Raw genomic sequence first — 19,951 nt, 5'->3', positions numbered from 1 at the left:
CCCAGCCCAGGCTCAGTCCTCAGCAGACATACCTGTCTCAGCATCGATCTGAAAACCAGGTACCGGAGCCGCTTGGTGAGGATCTCCCCGGCTTTGCCGAACGTGAAGCCCTGTGAATGAGAACACGCCACAAGAAAGGAGACCTATCAGAGATCCTGACACCAATGACACAGAGGGCAGGAGCCCAGATGTCACTGCTGAGAGGACATGAGACCAGGTCAGAAAGCCCGATGTCAGGCTTGGCTATGTTTCGGTCACTGTGTTCCATGGTACAGAGCCACACTGGTGGGTGGGGCCAGGAGAGCCGAGTTTTGAAATCACGACTCCCCCATTACTGGCAGGACGATGAGGGATTTATTAGGAAGTATGTTTCTTTGTCCCGACTCCTATCCCGGTTATTTCTCCCGGGGAGCCGGGGTCTGTCACCCAGGAAGCTCAAGTTGTTTCTAAGGCAGAGGCACTGGAAGAAGGACGGCTGTATTATGTGTCATCCAAACCAGGACACACTGAAAATGGCAAAAGGATGCTGTTAAGAGATACACCAGGACCTGAGGTGTCGTCTGGGAAAACAGAAATATTCAGCCACCCCAGCCATCAAGGAAGCAGGGAATAAAGATAGCAAATTCCTAGTTTCCAAGTTAAAAAAAAAAAAAAAAGCTAAAGTCTTGGAGCAAAACAAGCTGGGCAAGAAGGCTGACCAAGAAGGCTGACCAAGAGAGACTTTTCTGCCCTGGCCCTCTCCTTCTCCCAAGAATCTAACCTTCCTCTGGGAAATAGAGAGTCCCATGTGAGTGTGCTGCCATGCCTGGCCACATCTGGGGAGGAAGGGCAACAGAACCCTCATCCAGTGCATGTGGGGATAAGGACCAGGAAGAAGCAGTGCTCCCTGTCCTTCTGGAGCTCCGGGAAGTGAGAGTCTACAGATAAGGGCCGCCACACAACGGCACGGGGGAAGCAGAGTGGAAATGGCCCATGGCGCATCAGAAGAGGAGAGGCCCTAATAACAACCCAATTTCCTACAGAATCAGAGAGGTGGAAAAGGACAGTTATAGCTCCTCTGTGGGCCCAGCTAGTGCGTGAGCATTACTGAGACAGGGAAGAAACAGAGGCAAAGAGCATAAGCGAAGAAAGAGCTAATTCTTCAGAGTGGTTCGGTAAAGGGGGACAGCCTGGTAGGACCATATAACTGAAGGCCGCGGTTATACCAGTTGCCAGCATGAAGCAGGCAGGCACATGATGCCCACAGACCATCCCCCTGCACCCCTCTGCTAACAGAGACACTGACCCAGGAGAAGGAGGAAAGGGAGAAATGCTAGATTCATTGAATTAAAGCCTGAAATTACTAAAACAGTTTAATTGATTTAGAAATGGCCAGATTGAGGTTTCCCTTACTAGACTGAATGAAATGTGAATCATCTTGCTCACTACAGGAATATTACCCCTATTTTTGTCGAGACCTAGTTGTTCAGGGCTTAGCCTGACACTGTAAGTTTATATAAAATACCTGTATGTATACATAAAACAACCCTTTTAGTGATGGAAGAATGTCACCTTTAGGACAACTGTAAAATCACTACTTTACAAAAGAAACAGGTTTAGTTGCCAAAGGACCCAAATGTAAGGTGGCAGAGGTAGACTGTGAATCTGGGGTTATGAGAATCCTAACTAGAACGGGAACCAGAGCCTGAAATCTTATCACCCACAGAGCTCCCTCCTTTTGTTTCCAAATCAGGGGTAGGGACTCTAATGTTGTTGGCCACTGTGCCATCTCTGTAGTTGAGGTCCTATATTAGAGCCTGTTTCCACGCAGTTTTGCCAGGCAGGTCAGACTCCTGTCTGCCCAACCATCATCACGTTACAAAGGGGACTGCCTTCCCTGCCTTTGCTTTCCTAGTTCAAACCTTCAGAGTTGAAGGGAGCAGCTCAAAGCCTACCGCCCTCAAAATCCCTCAACCAACTTCACACTCACGAATCTTTACGCTCTATGGCATTAAGAGTTGCTACAGCAATCTTCCATTTGGTTAAAGCATTCTGTTATGCTTAGGTCAAATTACCCAATGAGATTTTAATTGCTTAGTAAAGAAAGAGTTCATTCAGTCATTTTTCTTGTGTACTTCTTATAATGGAAAAAAAAAAACAACCCTTTCTGTCTATATAAAAAATTAATACATACCTATAACACATTAAATATAGAGACCTATTCAGAATTTTATCTTAAAAAATTACACATGGCTAATATCTATTCCTTCAATAAGTAACTGAGTGTTTGCTGCTGCCTCCCACAGGCCTGGGAACATGGTCACATGATTCCCTTTTCTTCTTTTTCTTTCTTCTTCTTTCTTTTCCTTCTTTTTCTTCTTCTTTTTAATGGTGCAGTTGTTTAATTCCTAGAATCCAGATATGAGGTATCCATTCCTCTAGGAACTAGTTGTATTTCCTACTGTATTCAAAAAGATTTGTTTGGATACAATAAAGCTAGCTTTTTAATTTGTAATACACACACACATTTATTCCTTCCTTCGATTTTTCTGGCATATCTAAGTTTTTGGTAAAACTTCTAATATGCGGGAACTTGGGTGGCTCAGTTGGTTAAACAACTGCCTTCAGCTCAGGTCATGATCATGGATTCCGGGATCCAGTCCTGCATTGCGCTCCGTGTTTGGTGGGGAGTCTTCTTCTCCCTCTGACCCTCCCTCCTCTCGTGCTCTCTCTCTCATTACCTCTCAAATGAATAAATAAAATCTTAAAACAAAACAAAACCTTTCAATAGGCATTGTGTCCCCAGTCTGCAATGGGGCAGACATCATGCTTGTGCAACGTTAAGGAGCCCATTCAAACCCATGAACCAGACACTTGGCCTAAAAAGACACAAAGATCTGCTGGCACTCTCCCAGGGAGTGCTTCTGTGTTAAAAAGTTTAGAAGGTGGAATTGGCTCCTGGAGTTGTATTTGGAAGATGAGTTCAGGAAGGTTGATGTTAGCAGGCTTTACCCTCTGGGGGACTCAATAGCAAGTAATAGAGCTTGCCTGGGGAAAACAGCTTCTTCTGGAGGAAAGAGAGCCTAACAGATTGGTGTAGGATGGACCAGAAGCTCTTCAAGGTCAAACTTTTTTCAGGATCCAGCTTTACAAATAAGCTTCTTACCTCTGAGGATAGAGTCCTCTCATTCATGTTTCAAACATTACAGGAAACAATTTCCTTCCTTCAACTTTATCCAGTTGGCTATTTATCACAACAAAACAAAGGGGGAAAGGTGTTTTAAAACTGATGTTGAGGGGCGCCTCGGTGGCTCAGTGGGTTAAAGCCTCTGCCTTCAGCTCGGGTCATGATCCCAGGGTCCTGGGATCAAGCCCCGCATGGGGCTTTCTGCTCGGTAGGGAGCCTGCTTCCTCCTCTCTCTCTGCCTGCCTTTCTGCCTACTTGTGATCTCTGTCAAATAAATAGGTAAAATCCTTAAAAACAAAACAAAACTGATGTTGAGACCGGCAGTCTTGACGATTCCTCCAGCTATAATCACAGACACACCAACAGTAGCATCAATCAGGGTTGCAATGGCACCTCCATGAGGGAATCCAGGAGTTCCTTGCATATAAGAACCTCCTTATGATATGCAAACTAGCCTTTCTGATTATGAAACATTGTGTATTCAAAGCTGCTAGGCCCTCCTCAAGGCTTCTGGGAAAGAGCTGGGTCTATGACATTTGCTCTTCTTTTATACGCTTTGTGTCAGGAGAAAAAGATTTTAAAGTCTTGATCTTTCAAGTAGATTTACATTTACATGAAGACGTTTCCAAGAGATGTCTTCACTTTTCTTCACGAGTCAAAGCTCCAGCTGGGGCTAGGAAGAGAATGGTCCTTACGAATGTCCTTCTGGGAAGAAAATGACCCCAGCCCTGGCCATGGCTCCCTCGCCTATGGGGATGTGCATGCCCAGAGCACCAGAGGCCTCTGGGCATGCGCGAACATTGCTGCTCCACCGCGGGGCTCCAGGGTTCTGCCGGGCTCTGCCAGAGAGCTGCCTGGCCGCCTGCTCCAAGGCTCCTCTCCAGACATGGAAAGGACATGTGACACTGGTCACATTATTCATTTTAATCATCAAGAGGAAGGTACTAACATCCCTATTTTACAGATGAGGAAATCGAGGCTTAGTGTACATTATTTATTTGCCTGAAACCACAAAATTGGGAACTGGTGCAAAGCATACTCAAACTTCACCTTACCGCACTCAACTTTTAGAGCTCTGAATTTCTTTGCAATTGTTTTACCCCAGTGATGTGCAGCTGTAAAATCTGACTCTTTACAAAAGTGTCTACAGTTTCTGTTTAGGGCCAGCATTCTCCCATCATTAAAAATGTTCCTTCTCCTTTAGCAAAAGGTGAATGAAAAACTCTTCAAACATTTTTTAGATCGGCGCGACTTGCTTACTGTGTCTTGCTTTTTGTTGTTTTCAGGATATACCAAGACATGTTGAGGATTTAAACTAACTGGCAGTACTTATATCCAAACTCAAGCCCAGGATTCCCCTGAATTCCATTTTTGAGTCCTCAGTTTTCATGTCTAATCATCAGATTAGATCAAACACCTTCTTCCCTCTGATTTCATTAATATTTCGTTTGGGAGAGGTGATGGTGGTGGGGGGAGAAGGTAAGCAAGTGCTCCAGTGGAAGCAAAACATCTTTGATTTAAAATATTTTTATTTTTAGGGCGCCTGGGTGGCTCAGTGGGTTAAGCCGCTGCCTTCGGCTCAGGTCATGATCTCAGGGTCCTGGGATCGAGTCCCGCATCGGGCTCTCTGCTTGGCAGGGAGCCTGCTTCCCTCTCTCTCTCTCTGCCTGCCTCTCCGTCTACTTGTGATTTCTCTCTGTCAAATAAATAAATAAAAAATCTTAAAAAAAAAAATAAAATAAAATATTTTTATTTTTAAAATTTTATTTATTTATTCATTTGTTTGTTGGAGAGAGAGAAAGAGAGAAAGTATGTGAGTTGGGGGGAAGGGACAGAGGGAAAGGGAGAAACAATTAAGTAGGTTCCATGCCCAGCATAGAACCTAAGTTGGGGCTCGATCCCACGACCCTGTGCTAAAATCAAGAGTTGGATGCCTGTGGCTGAGCCACCCAGGTGCCCCAAAACATTTTTGTTTTAAATATGTCAAAGAAACTTGGATGCTAGTAGTCCAATTAATAGAGCAAATTACATAAGTGTTTAGAAATTTCCCAGGCTGAACAAGAACGCATTCCCAAAAATGAATAAAGTGAAAATGCAGACACTTACCTGAAGAAAGAATGTAATAAAAGAAATAATTCCAAGGACTAGAAACAATAAAGAAAACATATTACTATTCTGTCTTTTTGTTTCAGGATCCTCGTCTCTGGTAAAAACCTGTTGAGAAAATATTTACAGGTTTTCAGTTCAAAGATTAAGGAAGTCATTCTGGGTCTGACCCATTTCCCATCAAGCACAATATTTGGGGGTCAAGAAAGGCTTAGTATAATGGAAGTCAGGGCTGGTTTCCCTAATGCCAATCGAAAGATGTGCAAACTTTGTCTTCCTTAAGGGCCAATAATGGGTCTGTTGCTCCTCAAGGACCCAATACTTATTCTGCGTATACTTCCTCTTAGAGTAATGAGTGCCACAAGGCCACACCAGATATGTAAAGTAGAAATGAGAATAAATACCGTCCTCTTTTGGTGGGAAACTACATTGTATGGCAATTTGTTGTTTTACAATTTGGACATTGCAAGCTGGAGAGAAATCTGCCAATGCCATTGTGGTAAACCAGAGAGAGGCAGTCATTCACTGAGCCCACACCCTCGGTAAGAAAGGAGCCTCCTTGAGCCAGCCTCTTTTGTAGGATGGGCAGTTTAGACAGCCAGCTGACCCAGCCCCACACATGGAGATCTTTCCAGAGATGGTAAGAAAGCTAACACGATGTCTTGGGCTTAGAGAACACAGAGAAAAACTACTTCACGGGGAAAGAAAACAAACAACTCCCTCCATAATGGGCCAAAATTGTAACAGAGCTACATTCCTAACCCAACCCAGTAAACTTTATCCTTTTTACAGGAAAAAAAAAAATCCACCTCAAAATAGCTAACAATCAGTGAGCTCTTATCCTGTGATAGATATTATTCTATACAAATTCATGTGTACCATTCCTTTTATCCTTTAGGTGATCCTCCTAACATTTATTATCATCATGACTTTACACAGAGGCACAGAGAAGTTAATTAACTTGTTCAAGGTAACACAGCTGGCAAGTGTTGACCCCAAGATTTAAACCTGAGCAATCTTAGAGCCCACAACCTTAAACCCTGTGTTACAAACCTTCAACGGGGTGGATGACTGGCTGCCTAACCAATATCTAGGTGTCTGTGTGCTAGCCCTGGGTCACTTGTTTCCACACTTACCGTGACATGAGGAATGAAAACAATATAAAATCCTTAGGTTGAGTTTTTGTTACACACAGCCAAACCCATTCCTAATGAGTCCACTTCCATTTTTTTTTTCCTGATGATGCCACGATTTATCTCCCTGCCTGTACCACAAATGCTAGACCAGGAATCAGTTCCCTGGGGACCACCGGCCAAATGTTTCTGTAAAGCTTCCATGGAATAGTATCATGTTCATTTGTTTCTGCACTATGGGCGCTTCTACACTCCAACAGTAGAGCTAAATATTTGCAATGGAGACCATATGGTGCCCAAAACCTAAATTGTTTACTCCCTTACCCTTTATAGAAAAAGTCTACTAACCCCTGTCCTAGAACATATGCTCCATGCTATCAAACACTTTATCTCCCTCTTGGCATTTTTTTTTTTTTTTAACACCTGGAACATTATGTGGCACAGAGCCGTCACTGCAAAAATATTTCTTGAATGACTACATGGAACATACGAATACCAAAGAGAAGTCAGTTAGCCAAGCACAGGGAGACGGGCACATTTGTGTATTTTTTGGTACATCAGAAGTTCGTGTTTGGCCTCTTCCATGCAGGGAGCAACTCCCTTCTCTGTAACGTTTTTAGCCGTTATGGCAAGGGTATCCTCAGCTTGCTATCTGAACATCTACCACAAAACAGAGAGCATTCCTGCCTGGACGGTGGCTTTATTGTTAAAAAACGTCATCATTAAAAGCAGATACAACCAACATACATCCATCTTTTGGAAACCATTCTTTTTTGTTTTCATCTGAACAAGTGGGATGGACGTCTTCCAGAGGCAGCGTGCCAGGCCTGCTCACGCCCTGACGAGTGCGTATGTCATACCACAGCTCTGTCTCCAGTCAGTCTGACAAACACACCTTGAACTCTCTCTGTGCACCAGGGATAGGACTTTTCATGACGTTTACTCAGAGCCCATGGACGGCAGGTGAGACACTCAGGTCAGGTTCATATCACAGACTACTTCAGGAACCTGGGCCCTAAGAGAGCAACTAACTGCAGGGACAAAGGCAGGCTTGAAAAATTAGCCTTCCTATCCCAAAGCAGACTTACATCCTCAAGTTGCTAAGTTTCATAAGAAGGTACAGTACTTTTTGTGGCTTATGCATGCAGCTACAAATAGAAACAGCTCATTCTTTACTCAGGACTCACATATAAACCCAGAAAATGAACATAAACACTTACCCCTATAATTCTTGAAAATATTACTGAAAAGGCTGGTTGCAGGCCTCCATTTATGATAGCACAAAATATACCAACCACAAAATAAGGCCATTCAGTTATATTCAGCTTCAGAATCCTCCAGAAGGAAACTGGAGGTACATTTTCATTCTGGAAAGCAAAATAATACAACAAGCTAGTTATAAAAAGAATTGATACTTTTTATCAGTTTAATGAGACAGTCCTTCAATAGGTACCAAACAATTTTAAAAAGATTTTATTTATTTGAGAGAGAGAGCGATTGAGAGAGAGAAAATGGGCAGGGGGAGAGGGAGAGCGTGAAGCAGACTGCCTTGCTGAGCAGAAAGCTAGATGCCGGGCTTGATGCCAGCTGATGCTTAACCAACTGAGTCACCCATGTGCCCCTGTACTAAAATTTTTAAAGGAAGGTATCTTATTCCTGTTTATGAGTTGATCGTTATTTAATTTTTTAAAAAGTACTGACAGATTCTATTATATTGTTCTTTTATAGTTTAAGAAATAAATGATATTTCCACGAACATTTAATACTGACCTGATATCTGGAGTATTTACAAGTAAAGATAAAAGAAGAGAAGTGTCCACATTTGAAGACCCATAAGAATCTCTTTATATCACAGAGGCCCCTGAATGGCTCAGTTGGTTAAGCATCCAACTCTTGATTTGGGCTCAGGTCATGATCTCAGGGTCTTGAGATCAAGCCCTGTGTCCAGCTCTGCACTCAGCAGGGAGTCTGCTTCTCCATCTCCCTCAGTCTTCCTCCCTCCGGCCCACCCCTTCCCCATGCATGAGTGCCGGCATTAAGAAATAAATAAATCTTTAAAAAAAAAAAAAAAATCTTGGGTCCCTGGGTAGCTCAGTAGGTTAAAGCCTCTGCCTTCAGCTCAGGTCATGATCCCAGGGTCCTGGGATCGAGCCTTGCATCAGGCTCTCAGCTTGGCAGGGAGCCTGCTTCCTCCTCTCTCCCTCTGCCTGCCTCTCTGCCTCCTTGTGATTGCTGTCTGTCAAGTATATAAGTAAAATCTTTTTTAAAAAATCTTCACATTATAAGTTCTAATTCTAAAATTCCTGTCTTATAAATTTTCATTCATGAATTATAACCTGAAGTCTAAAATGTTAAAGATTTTGGTTTGTGGAACATTTTGGGAATAGGACAGGAGGATTCTGGAGAACTCTTTTTTATTCCCACTCCTGCCACCCCAGTGCTAGCCCAGAGGGAGGACTGAAGACATAACTAACTCTACATCCTCTCCGTACCAAGTCCTCTTCAGTCCCAAGCTTTCTGTCCTGGCCTTGTGGGGCATGTATACTCTTGAGAGTTGATCTTCTCCTTATTAAACTGGATCCTGAGTCTTTTGGAGGCATTTCCAAGGCATCAATTTCACTTTTGGATTCACTAATTGCATTTTCTAATTCAATTTCATTTCCTCTTGTCTAAAATAAATAAGAAATAAGCACAAAAAGGTTAGGCTCAAAAATAAAAATAAAAATAAATAAAAATTACTTGCCAAAGATCAGCTATCAAGGAAAGTGGTAATTAAAATCATTGTAGGAAAGGACAAAGTTAAACTGCTGCTGGGGGCATGGGGTTGTGTGTAAATGGGTGGTACATTTGAAAATTAAACCCGCTGAAGGGGAATTGCCACTGAATATACTGAAAGAACATGACATCCCCTCCTTGTATAGTACCTTGTCATCTCCTTTTTCTGGGTGTTTTGGGGCTCAGTAATATTTGCTTTGGGCCAGCGCTATCAAAGGAAATATGGCGCCTGCCATTCTGTGACCCACATTTATCATTTAAAATTTTCTCAGTAGCCACATTAAAAAATGTGAGAGAAAAATCCATTTTTACTCTGCATTTTATTTAATCTACTGTATCCAAGATATTAGCATTTCAACATGTAATCATTGTAAAAACTTACTGAGATATTTTGCATTCTTCTTTTGTACCACATCTTTAAAATCTGGGATGCATTTTCTATTTAAAACACTTCAATTCAGAATAATTGTCACTGAAGTATTCAATAGCCACATGAGGCCAGGCTACTACAGTAGATAGATGACCTTTAAGCCTTTTTAAACTTTTAATTTTCTCCAATTATCCTTCTTTATTTCCCCTCCCTTTCATCAGGAAGAAAAATCTGGTCTGAATTCCCTAAGTATTTTTCTCACCTATCAAGATAATCAAGTAAAGTAACATTTATTTATAGTACTACACACAACAAATCAGTTTGTACTTGAGATATTTCAGGAAAACTCTAGACTTGGACCACATACCTGCATTGTGACGAGTTTGAAGTAAATGCCTTTCTCTTTCATGAGTTCATCATGATTTCCTTTCTCCACAATGACTCCATCATCAAAGCCAGCGATCACATCAGCATTACGAACTGTAGACAAACGATGAGCTATCACAATGGTGGTCCGGCCTTTTCTGGCCTAAAGAGAGAGAAATTAGGTTTTTGAATACATGGACAATTACAGACAAAAATTCATTCAATTTATATTTACTGAATGCCAATGCCTTGGATATTGTAAAACCATCTAAGCTATATAAGGTCATCTCTGGCTTCAGTAAATGTTTAGTCAATAGATCATGGTTTAAAATGATGTTTTATTATAATAAAATTATAATATAATTTTAATAATATTAAATGATATTAATATTATTAATATTACAACCATATATTATATGATTATTATATAGTTATATAATTATATTAATTAATTATTAATATAATATTTAATAATATTGTAATAAATGAGCACAAATGTGATATCACATATTAATACTAGATAAACTTCTAAGAATTTTACTCAACCTCTATCAGCCTGAGTTTATAATAATAATCAGGGGCTTATACAAAATAAAAAAAGCTATAATCCAAGCACTGGCCAATCAGAGCAGACCCAAGCCAGTGTGTGGTCTGGGTACACATTAGACACCATCAGTCTGGGGACTCCTGGTGTCCTATTTCACAGAACCTCTGGATGATTAAGATGGACAATCAGTGTGAGACAGCAAAGTCCAGTCTTCAGTGCCAAACTGATCTGACCTCTAATCTTAGCTCTGCCATTTATGAATTCCACAATTTTATCCAAATCTTTTAACCTGTGTGAGGCTCATATAAAATGGAGATAATATTAATACTGATTTCTTCAAGTAGTTGTGATGACCAAATAATATAACGTACACAAAGCATTGTGATATGTATACAATATTAGTTATTGTAATGTTACTTATTCCTAGGTAGATGCATTATGGAAAAACTGAAGAGCTATGCAAATGTTTTTAAGTGCTCGGTGTCATTTTTGTTTAATATGGAAGAGGTCAAAAGGGTTTAATATGGAAACAGAACATTCTGAGATTTCTTTCACCTCTGCAACTTTCCTCAAGGCTTTGACTTTTTGACTTTGTATCTCTCTCCAGGAACTAGCAATAATATCCTCAAACTAACAATACGAGGTTATTAGGATCAATATAAAGAAGAGAAGTGGAAAACTCTGACAAGAAGAAAACAATACATGTAGAAACATCAGGTGGTAGCAACTAGAAGTTAGAGAAGATAATGAATCAATTCTTTGGATGTTTTTTAAAAAAGGGGGGCATTTGGAATTCTCCCCCCAAAATTTATATTCTAAAGGAAAAATATTTTTTAAGAGTTAATGTATTTTGGGGTGGGTGGGGAGGGTAGAGGGAGAGAGAGGGAATCTTGAGTTTTTTTTTTTTTTTAAAGATTTTATTTATTTATTTGATGGAGAGAGAGATCACAAGCAGGCAGAGAGGCAGGCAGAGAGAGAGGAAGGGAAGCAAGCTCCCTGCTGAGCAAAGAGCCCGATGCAGGGCTCGGTCCCAGGACCCTGGGATTATGACTTGAGCTGAAATCAAGAGTCAGATGCTCAACCAACTGAACCACCCAGGTGCTCCTAAAGAAGTATCTTTAGAACAACCTTTAAAATCATTTTTATAATTTAATACATGTTTCCACTGTAGAATAATAAGGAAACACAGAGGTAAAGTTACAGATAAGCAAAGTGAAGGGAGAAATCGCAGCCACAATCCCATCTGCCTCTATTTTGGTTCACTCAGTTTTTAGTAACTTGCTTTTCCCTTCCTCAACAATCTATTAAACACATTGGCAAGGTATTTAAAGGAACATCCAGTGTCATTTTGTTATTAGGGAAGGGGAAAGCTGGAAGAAATATGAGTTCATCTTTGAATTCTACTGTGACACTTCTACTCATGGCACTTCTGGGTTAAAAGGTCTTCATATTCTGGAGAGGAAGATGGTAAAGTAGGAGGACCCTAGGTCCATCTCCTCCCACAAACACAACTAGGTAACTATCATATCATCCTAGATACCTGAGAAATCCACCTGAAGACTGAAAGAACAAACTCTACAACTAAGGAGAGAGAGGAGGCCTCACTAAGAAGACCAGAAGTTAGGAGATGTGGTTTAAGGAGAAATAGTGCTGCAGTGGTGGTGGAGAAGGGCATGTGTGAGAGAGGGAGAAAGACAGAGAGAGAGGAACACACAGGGAACTCATATGCAGAATATTTCCCCAAAGCCACTGGCTTGGGAAGCAAGATGGGCTGGATTTTGTGAGTTCTTGCAACCATCAGGGTTTAAAGCCTAGAGTTTTAAAGGTCAGTAGGTTGGCTGGGATAAAACTTGGGGGGCACCACGCTGGTCCTGGAAAGAAGGCAGACAAATAACCTGGGAATGGATAGCATGGAAACCGTGACCTAAAAAATGGGTGTGGTACACTGGGGGATATTATTCACTCTTTGCAAAGCATATCCCTGAGAGGCACTGTTTGAGGAGACGCGTCTTTGGGAACAAAGGAGCTGACTGGCACCATTTCCCTTCCTCCACCCCTCAGCATAAACACAGCACCAGTCACCTGAGGAAAGCAGCTCAGCTCAGACAATGGCTGCCTAATTTGCTTAAACCAGGCCCCACCCTATTGTGCTCTGGAGGGACTGCCTTCTAAGTCACACTGGCGTCAGAGGGAGCAAGGTAAGTCCCTCTTCTAGAAGACCAGCACAAAACCCTGCCCACTCCCTATCTCCTGACCAGTGAGTTCTACCAGGCCTCTGTTCTTGTAGAGTTGGTGTCAGGTCTCATTTCACTAGCAGACAAGAGCACCCCTAGCTAAAACTCACCACATTCAGGCCAGGGACCAAACACTACCTACAGCAGGCAAGGAGAGCCTCTGCAAATGACTGGCCTTAAGGACAGAGCAACCAAAACACAACAGCAGAGTGCACATAGTACACATCATTGACACTCCCTGAAGCACCAGGCCCTGGATACTACATGACCTCTTCTTCATAAAGCCATTATCTTCTGGAAGCAGGCAACATAAATGGCTTTTGTAGCACATAAAAGAAGGCAGAGACTTAGACAAAATGTCAAGATGGAGGAATTTATCTGAAATGAGAGAACAAGTCAAAGCCATGGCCTGAGAACTAAACAAAACAGAGATAAGTAACATTTCTGATGGATAATTTAAAGCAACAATCATAAGGATATTCACTGGGCTTGAGAAAAGAATAGAAGACATCAGGGAGACCCTTACCAAAGAGATAAGAGAGTTAAAAAAGAATTAGAGATGAAGAATGCAATGAGTTTGGAAACAGGTATGATGCAATGAACAGCAGACTGGGAGAAGCAGAAGAACGAATTAGTGACCTAAAAGACAAAATAATGGAAAATAATGGAGCTGAACAAAAGAGAGAAAGAAAAATTACGGAACATGAGAATAGACTGAGGGAACTCGGTGACTCCATCAATCATAATAACACTCATATTATAGGAGTCCTAGAAGAAGGAGAGAGAGAAAAGGGGGCAGAAAATTTATTTCAAGAAACCATAGCAGAAAGTTTCCCTAATCTGGGAATGAGACAAATGTCCAGATCCAGAAGGAACAGAGAACTCCCATCAAAATCAACAAAAGCAGGTCAACGCAAAGACATATTGTAACTAAATTTGTGAAATATAGTGATTAAAAAAAATCTTAAAGGTGGCAAGACAAAAGAAATCCTTAACTTACAAAGGAAAATCCATAAAATTAGCTGGAGCTCTCTTAACAAAAACTTGGCAAGCCAGAAGGGAGTGGCATTATAATATTCTAGGTTCTAGATAGGAAAAATCTGCAACCAAAAATACCCTATCCAGCAAGGTTACCATTCAGAATAGAAGGAGTGTCAAGAAATATGCCAAACAAAAACTAGAGGAGTTTGTGATCACTAAAATGAGCCCTGCAAGAAATATTAAAGGGGACTCTGAGTATGGAGAGACCAAAAGTGACAAAGATAAGAAAGGGTCAGAGAAAATCTCTACAAATAATGACAAAGCAAGTAATAAAATGAAAACAAACACAAACCTATCCATAATTACTTTGAATATAAATGGACTAAATAATCAAAAGACATAAGGTATCAGAATGAATAAAAATACAAGACCCATCTTTATACTGTCTACAAGAGACTCATTTTAGACCCAAAGATACTTACAGATTGAAAGTGAAGGGATGGAGAAACATTTATCATGCAAATGGATGTCAAAAGAAAGCCAAAGTAAATACTTATATTGGATAAACTAGACTTAAAAAAAAAAGACAACGAAGGGCATTCTATAATCATAAAGAAGACATTCCAACAAAAAGATATAACAACTATAAATATCTATGTACTCAACAAGGCAGCACACACACACACACAATATATATATATAACATATATATGTAATAATATAAAATTATTATAATAATTTTATTAATACAACAATAATACAATAATGATTATGATAATATGATATGATATAATATATGATATGATATGATATGATAATATGATAATACAATAATAGTAGGGGAACTTTAACATCCCACTCACATCAATGGACAGATGACGCAAGCAGAAAGTCAACAAGGAAACAGTGGCTTCGAATGACACACTGGACCAGATGTACTTAACAGATGTATTCAGAACATTCCATCCTAACATAGCAGAATATATATTCTTTTCAAGTGCACATGGGATATTTTCCCAAACAGATCACATATTGAGCAACACAACAGGACTCAACAAATACAAAAAGAGGAAATCATACCATACACCTTTTCTGGCCATGCATAATGAAACTAGTAATCAACCACAGAAAAAATTTGGAAAGACCACAAATACATGGAGGTTAAACAACCTGCTACTAGAGAATGAATGAGTCAACCAGGAAATCAAAGAAGAAATAAAAAAAAAAATCATGGAAACAAATGAAAATGAAAACAAAACAGTCCAATACCTTTGGGATACAGCAAAATCAGTCTTAAGAGGGAACTATATAGCAATACAGGTCTATGTCAAGAAGCAAAAAAAAAAAAAAAAAAAAAAAAATCTCAATAAACAACCTAACATTATACCTAAAGAGTTTAGAAAAAGAACAACAAAGGAAGCCCAGAGCCAGCAGAAAGAAGGAAATAACAAAGACTAGAGTTGAAATAAATGATATAGAAACTAATAAATAAATAAACAAACCAAAAACCAAAAAACAATAGAATAGGTCAGTGAAACCAGGAGCTGGTTCTTTGAAAAAACTAATAAAACTGATAAACCACTAGCAAAACTTATTTAAAAAAAAATAGCAAAGACCCAAATAAAATCACTGACAGGGAAAAAAAAAAACAAAAACACAAGCATCACAGAAATACAAACAATTATAAGTGAATATGATGAAAAACTATACACCAGCAAACTGGACAACTTGGAAGAAATGGATAAATTCCTAGAAACATAAAAGCTACCAAAACTGAAAGAAGAAGTTGAAAACTTGAACAGACCCATAACAGCAAAGAAATAAAATCAGTAATTGAAACACCTCAAAAAACAAAATCTAGGGCCAGATGGCTTCAGAGGAACTTATACCAAACATTTAAAAAGGAATTAATACCAATTCTTCTCAAACTATTCCAAAAAATAGAAAAGGAGGGAAAACTTCTAAAGTCATTCTATGAGGCCAGCATTAACCTGATACTGGAACCAGATAGAAACTCCACTAAAAAAGAGAACTACAGACCAATATGATGAGCACAGATGCAAAATTTCACAATAAAATACTAGCAAACAAAATCCAGCAATATATTAAAAAAGTCATTCACCAAAATTACTGGAGATTTATTCCTGGGTTGCAAGTGTTGCTCAATATTCTCAAATCAATCAACATGATACACCACATTAACAAAAGAAAAGATAAGAACCATTTCATTTCATTTCAATAGACACAGAAAAAAGCTTCAGACAAAGGACAACATTCATTGATGATAAAAACCCTGAACAAAGTAGGTTTAGAGGGAACATACCTCAACATCACAAAGGCCATCTGTGAAAGACCCACAGTTAATATCATCCTCAATGGGGAAAAACAGAGCTTTTCCTCTAAGGTCAGGAACACAACAGGGATGTCCACTCTCACTACTGTTGTTCAAGATAGTACTTACTGGAAGTCCTAGCCTCAGCAATCAGATAACAAAAAGAAATAAAATTCACAGACCTGTACCCCTGAAGCAAATAATACATTATATGTCTATTAAAAAAAACACAACCTATTTAAAGGCAGTTAAATAATGCAATGATTAAAAAGGCATTAGCTGAAAAAAAAGAAAAAGAAGGAAAGAAAGAACTAAAGAAACCCACAACTATATGGTTAGCTGGGAAAAAGCCTCCAATAAATGGTGTTGGGAAAACTGGATAGCAACATGCAAAAGAATCAAACTTGACCACTTTCTTGCAGCATACACAAAAATAAATTCAAAATGGATTAAAGACCTAAATGTGAGACCTGAAACCATAAAAAATCCTAGAGGAAAACACAGGTAGTAAACCTCTAACATCAGCTGTAGGAATTTCTTTGTAGGTATTTCTCCTCAGGCAAGGGAAACAAAAGCAAAAATAAACTATTGGGACTTCATCAAAATAAAAACTTTTGTACAGTGAAGGAAATAATCAACAAAACTAAAAGGCAACCTACTGAATGAGAGAAGATATTTGCAAACGACGTGTCTGTTAAAGAGTTAGTGTCCAAAATATATTAAGAACTTACAAAACTCAATACTCAAAAAAAAGTGTTCAACCACTATATTGTACACCTGACACTAATATTATACTGTATGTTAACAAACTGGAATTTAAATAAAAACTTTAGAGACTTTCATATTCCTTGTCCTCTCAGAGCTAGGCTAATTATTACCAATACATGTCAGAGACCAAGCAAACAGTGCCCAGCACAGTGTAAGCTCTCAAATCTGATGTGGGGAATGAGACATGTAAAATCAAGGACTGTAGGAAGGTCAGACTCTGTTGACAGACAAGGACATTTCATGGCCCACGTAAGTTTCCAACATCAATTCTCTTCCCCTTTCCCAAGGACAAGAGATTTTGGTCATTTCCCATGGGATCTTCAATGGGTATTTGACATCTTGAAAATTAAACGTGAACCTTCATTATATTTTCCTCTTATTGACAACAGCAAAAATAGAAAACCTAAATAATGAGGTTATCTCCACAGCCAAGTTTTCAAGATCACAACGAAGACCAATTTTCATTTGAATCTCTCTACCTCGTTGTTTAATTTAAAAATTTTGCAAGTTTCTCTCAGTGAAAGTTTATTCATTTCTACTTTAAAAAAATAGAGAAATAAATAGAAATGAAATGAACAGATCTAAAGAGGACTGGAGATGTGATTTTGAAACTTGACAGGATCACGTTAGGAGCCATCAGAAATGTCCTTTTTAAAAAAAATAATTTTCAAGGGGCGCCTGGATGGCTCAGTGGGTTAAGCCTCTGCCTTTGGTTCAGGTCATGATCTCAGGGTCCTGAGATTGAGCCCCGCAATGGGCTCTCTGCTCAGTGGGGAGCCTGCTTCCTCCTCTCTCTCTGCCTGCTTCTCTGCCTACTTGTGATCTCTCTCTCTGTCAAATCAATAAATAACATCTTTAAAAAAAATAATATTCAAGAAGAATTAACAGAGGGATGTCCCTATGCTTACAAATTAGGTTGGTTTGAATTGAGGCTCACAGACCTTATCCAGGGCCACCTGAACCACTGCTTCGCTTTCAGTGTCCAGGGCTGATGTGGCCTCGTCCAGCAGGAGGATCTTGGGGTTTCGAACCAGGGCCCGAGCGATGGCGATCCTCTGCTTCTGTCCACCACTCAGCTGGGCCCCTCTCTCTCCAACCAGGGTGTCAAATTTCTACAACACAGAAAATAAAGTGGGGTGGGAGGGAAGTTAGCAAAACAACAAGCTATGTCAGCTACATTTTAAGATGGGAAGTAATCCCATAAACAACCCATAGGCAATATGATCCAGTTCCTTAAAACTCAGCAATAACCAACCCCAATTTTTATCAATATGCCTACTAGGAATTGATGGTGCTAGATCAAGCTTTAAAATCTGAAGTCATCGTGATTTCTCTTCTTAGAAGTTTCCTTTAATGCATAGTGGATTCCTAACTTCTTCTGCATTAGGCTGGCATTCCAATCTTTGAACCTCCAGCATGGCAGAGATCGAGAAGGACTTACATTGGGTAGTTTCATGATAAAGTCATAGGCGTTGGCTTCCTTAACAGCTTTCTCAATCTCTTCCATGGTGACATTTTCACGGCCATAGCGAATGTTTTCAGCTATCGTGGTGGCAAACAGCACAGGTTCCTGACTCACCACACCAATAATTTCCCGAAGGTACCTTACATTGATGGCCCTAATGTCCTGTCCATCAATACAGACCTGAAATAAAAAGTAAGCGTGAGTTCCGTGCATTGCCGATTTGAAACATGAGATGTGCCCAGGGTAACTGCTGGTCGCCGAACCATCGCTTTCGGCATGAGCCGCCTCACCGTGCCGTCTGTGGGGTCGTAGAGCCTTTGCATTAGCTGCACCGTTGTGCTTTTCCCGCAGCCGCTGTTCCCGACCAGCGCCACTGTCTGCCCACTCTCCACTGTCAGGTTGAGGCCCTTCAAGATCTAACAGGGCAGAGGATCATAGGGGAAGGGAGGGAAAAATGAAACAAGATGAAACCAGAGAGGGAGACAGACCATAATAGACTCTTCATCCCAGGAACAAACTGAGGGTTGCTGGAGGGGAGGGGTGTGAGAGGGATGCTGTGGCCAGGTGATGGACACTGGGGAGGGTATGTGCTATGGTGAGGAAAAATAAATTAAAAATAAAATAAAATAAAAAAGGAGATGTCTTTAAAAATAATAAAAATAGGGGCGCCTGGGTGGGTCAGTGGGTTAAAGCCTCTGCCTTTGGCTCAGGTCATGATCTCAGGATCCTGGGAATGAGCCCTGCCCTCGGGCTCTCTGCTCAGCGGGGAGCCTGCGTCCCTTCCTCTCTCTCTCTCTCTCTCTCTGTCTGCCTCTCTGCCTACTTGTGATGTCTGTCTGTCAAATAAATGAATAAAATCTTTAAAAACATTAATTTATAAACATTTTAAAATGTTTAAAACTTTAAAAACATTTATTAATAATAATAAAAATAAATTAAAAAAAAAAGATCTAACATGACAAATGAGAAATAAACATAAGGGCAATGCACAGATCCCAGTACTGTGAACTGACAGTTCAAGTCAAAACTAGGGGCATGTATACATTTAAAAAGAAAAAATCACTAATATAAAGTATCAGAAACCCTTCCTCCAATCCATAGTTGAATCACTGATGAATCAGGTATCACCATACCTTAACTTCCTTTCGAGATGGGTAACTGAAGTGAACATTTTTGAATTCCAAATTTCCCTTAATATTATCTGGTTTATGTCCATTCTTCGAATAGCTGTCAATGCTTGGCTTCTAAACAGAACACAGTTTCAGAAGATGACTAGGTTACACCGCCTATCTTTAGTGACATTTGTGAAGAGTGGAATAAAGCAATAAAGAAACCGACTTTTAATTAGAGAAACTTTGGCATGGATAAATGTCTAGCCCAGACTTACATTGTCAATTATCTTAAAGATTTCATAAGCGGCTCCTCTTGCATTTGCAAATGCTTCAATGCTTGGAGATGCCTGTCCAATACTAAAAGCCCCGATTAATACAGAAAAGAAGACCTGAGGGATGGGAAGGAAAATCATCAAGTTACTTAGCATTTATTACAATTTTGTGCATACATCTTTCTTCTAGCATAGTTAATTATATTATTATTATTATTATTATCATTTGCTAATTCACTTTTAAAGTAGCAAGCCGACTTAGAGAGTCCTGGGTGTTAAAAACTTTTTAAAAGTTTAAATCTTTTTGATTCACAATACAGGATT

The 19,951-nt window shown here is 39.8% G+C and overlaps 1 protein-coding gene across 1 annotated transcript in view; it reads right to left on the bottom strand.

The window, feature by feature from the left end:
* Positions 1-19,951, bottom strand: part of ABCB1 (ATP binding cassette subfamily B member 1) — a 107,354-nt gene that overhangs the window by 32,976 nt on the left and 54,427 nt on the right. The window contains exons 10-19 of the mRNA XM_032304512.1: positions 19,631-19,744; positions 19,377-19,487; positions 18,534-18,659; positions 18,220-18,423; positions 17,720-17,890; positions 9,918-10,079; positions 8,898-9,074; positions 7,626-7,772; positions 5,273-5,380; positions 33-110 (exon numbers count right to left, since the gene is read on the bottom strand). Coding sequence (XP_032160403.1) covers positions 33-110; positions 5,273-5,380; positions 7,626-7,772; positions 8,898-9,074; positions 9,918-10,079; positions 17,720-17,890; positions 18,220-18,423; positions 18,534-18,659; positions 19,377-19,487; positions 19,631-19,744 — 1,398 coding nt within the window. The remainder of the gene's footprint in view (positions 1-32; positions 111-5,272; positions 5,381-7,625; positions 7,773-8,897; positions 9,075-9,917; positions 10,080-17,719; positions 17,891-18,219; positions 18,424-18,533; positions 18,660-19,376; positions 19,488-19,630; positions 19,745-19,951) is intronic.

Source organism: Mustela erminea, chromosome 11 (assembly GCF_009829155.1).
Source record: "Mustela erminea isolate mMusErm1 chromosome 11, mMusErm1.Pri, whole genome shotgun sequence".
In the NCBI taxonomy this organism is placed as follows: Eukaryota; Metazoa; Chordata; class Mammalia; order Carnivora; family Mustelidae; genus Mustela; species Mustela erminea.
Note: the sequence above shows the minus strand (reverse complement) of the source record. Positions and strands in the feature narration are given on the sequence as shown.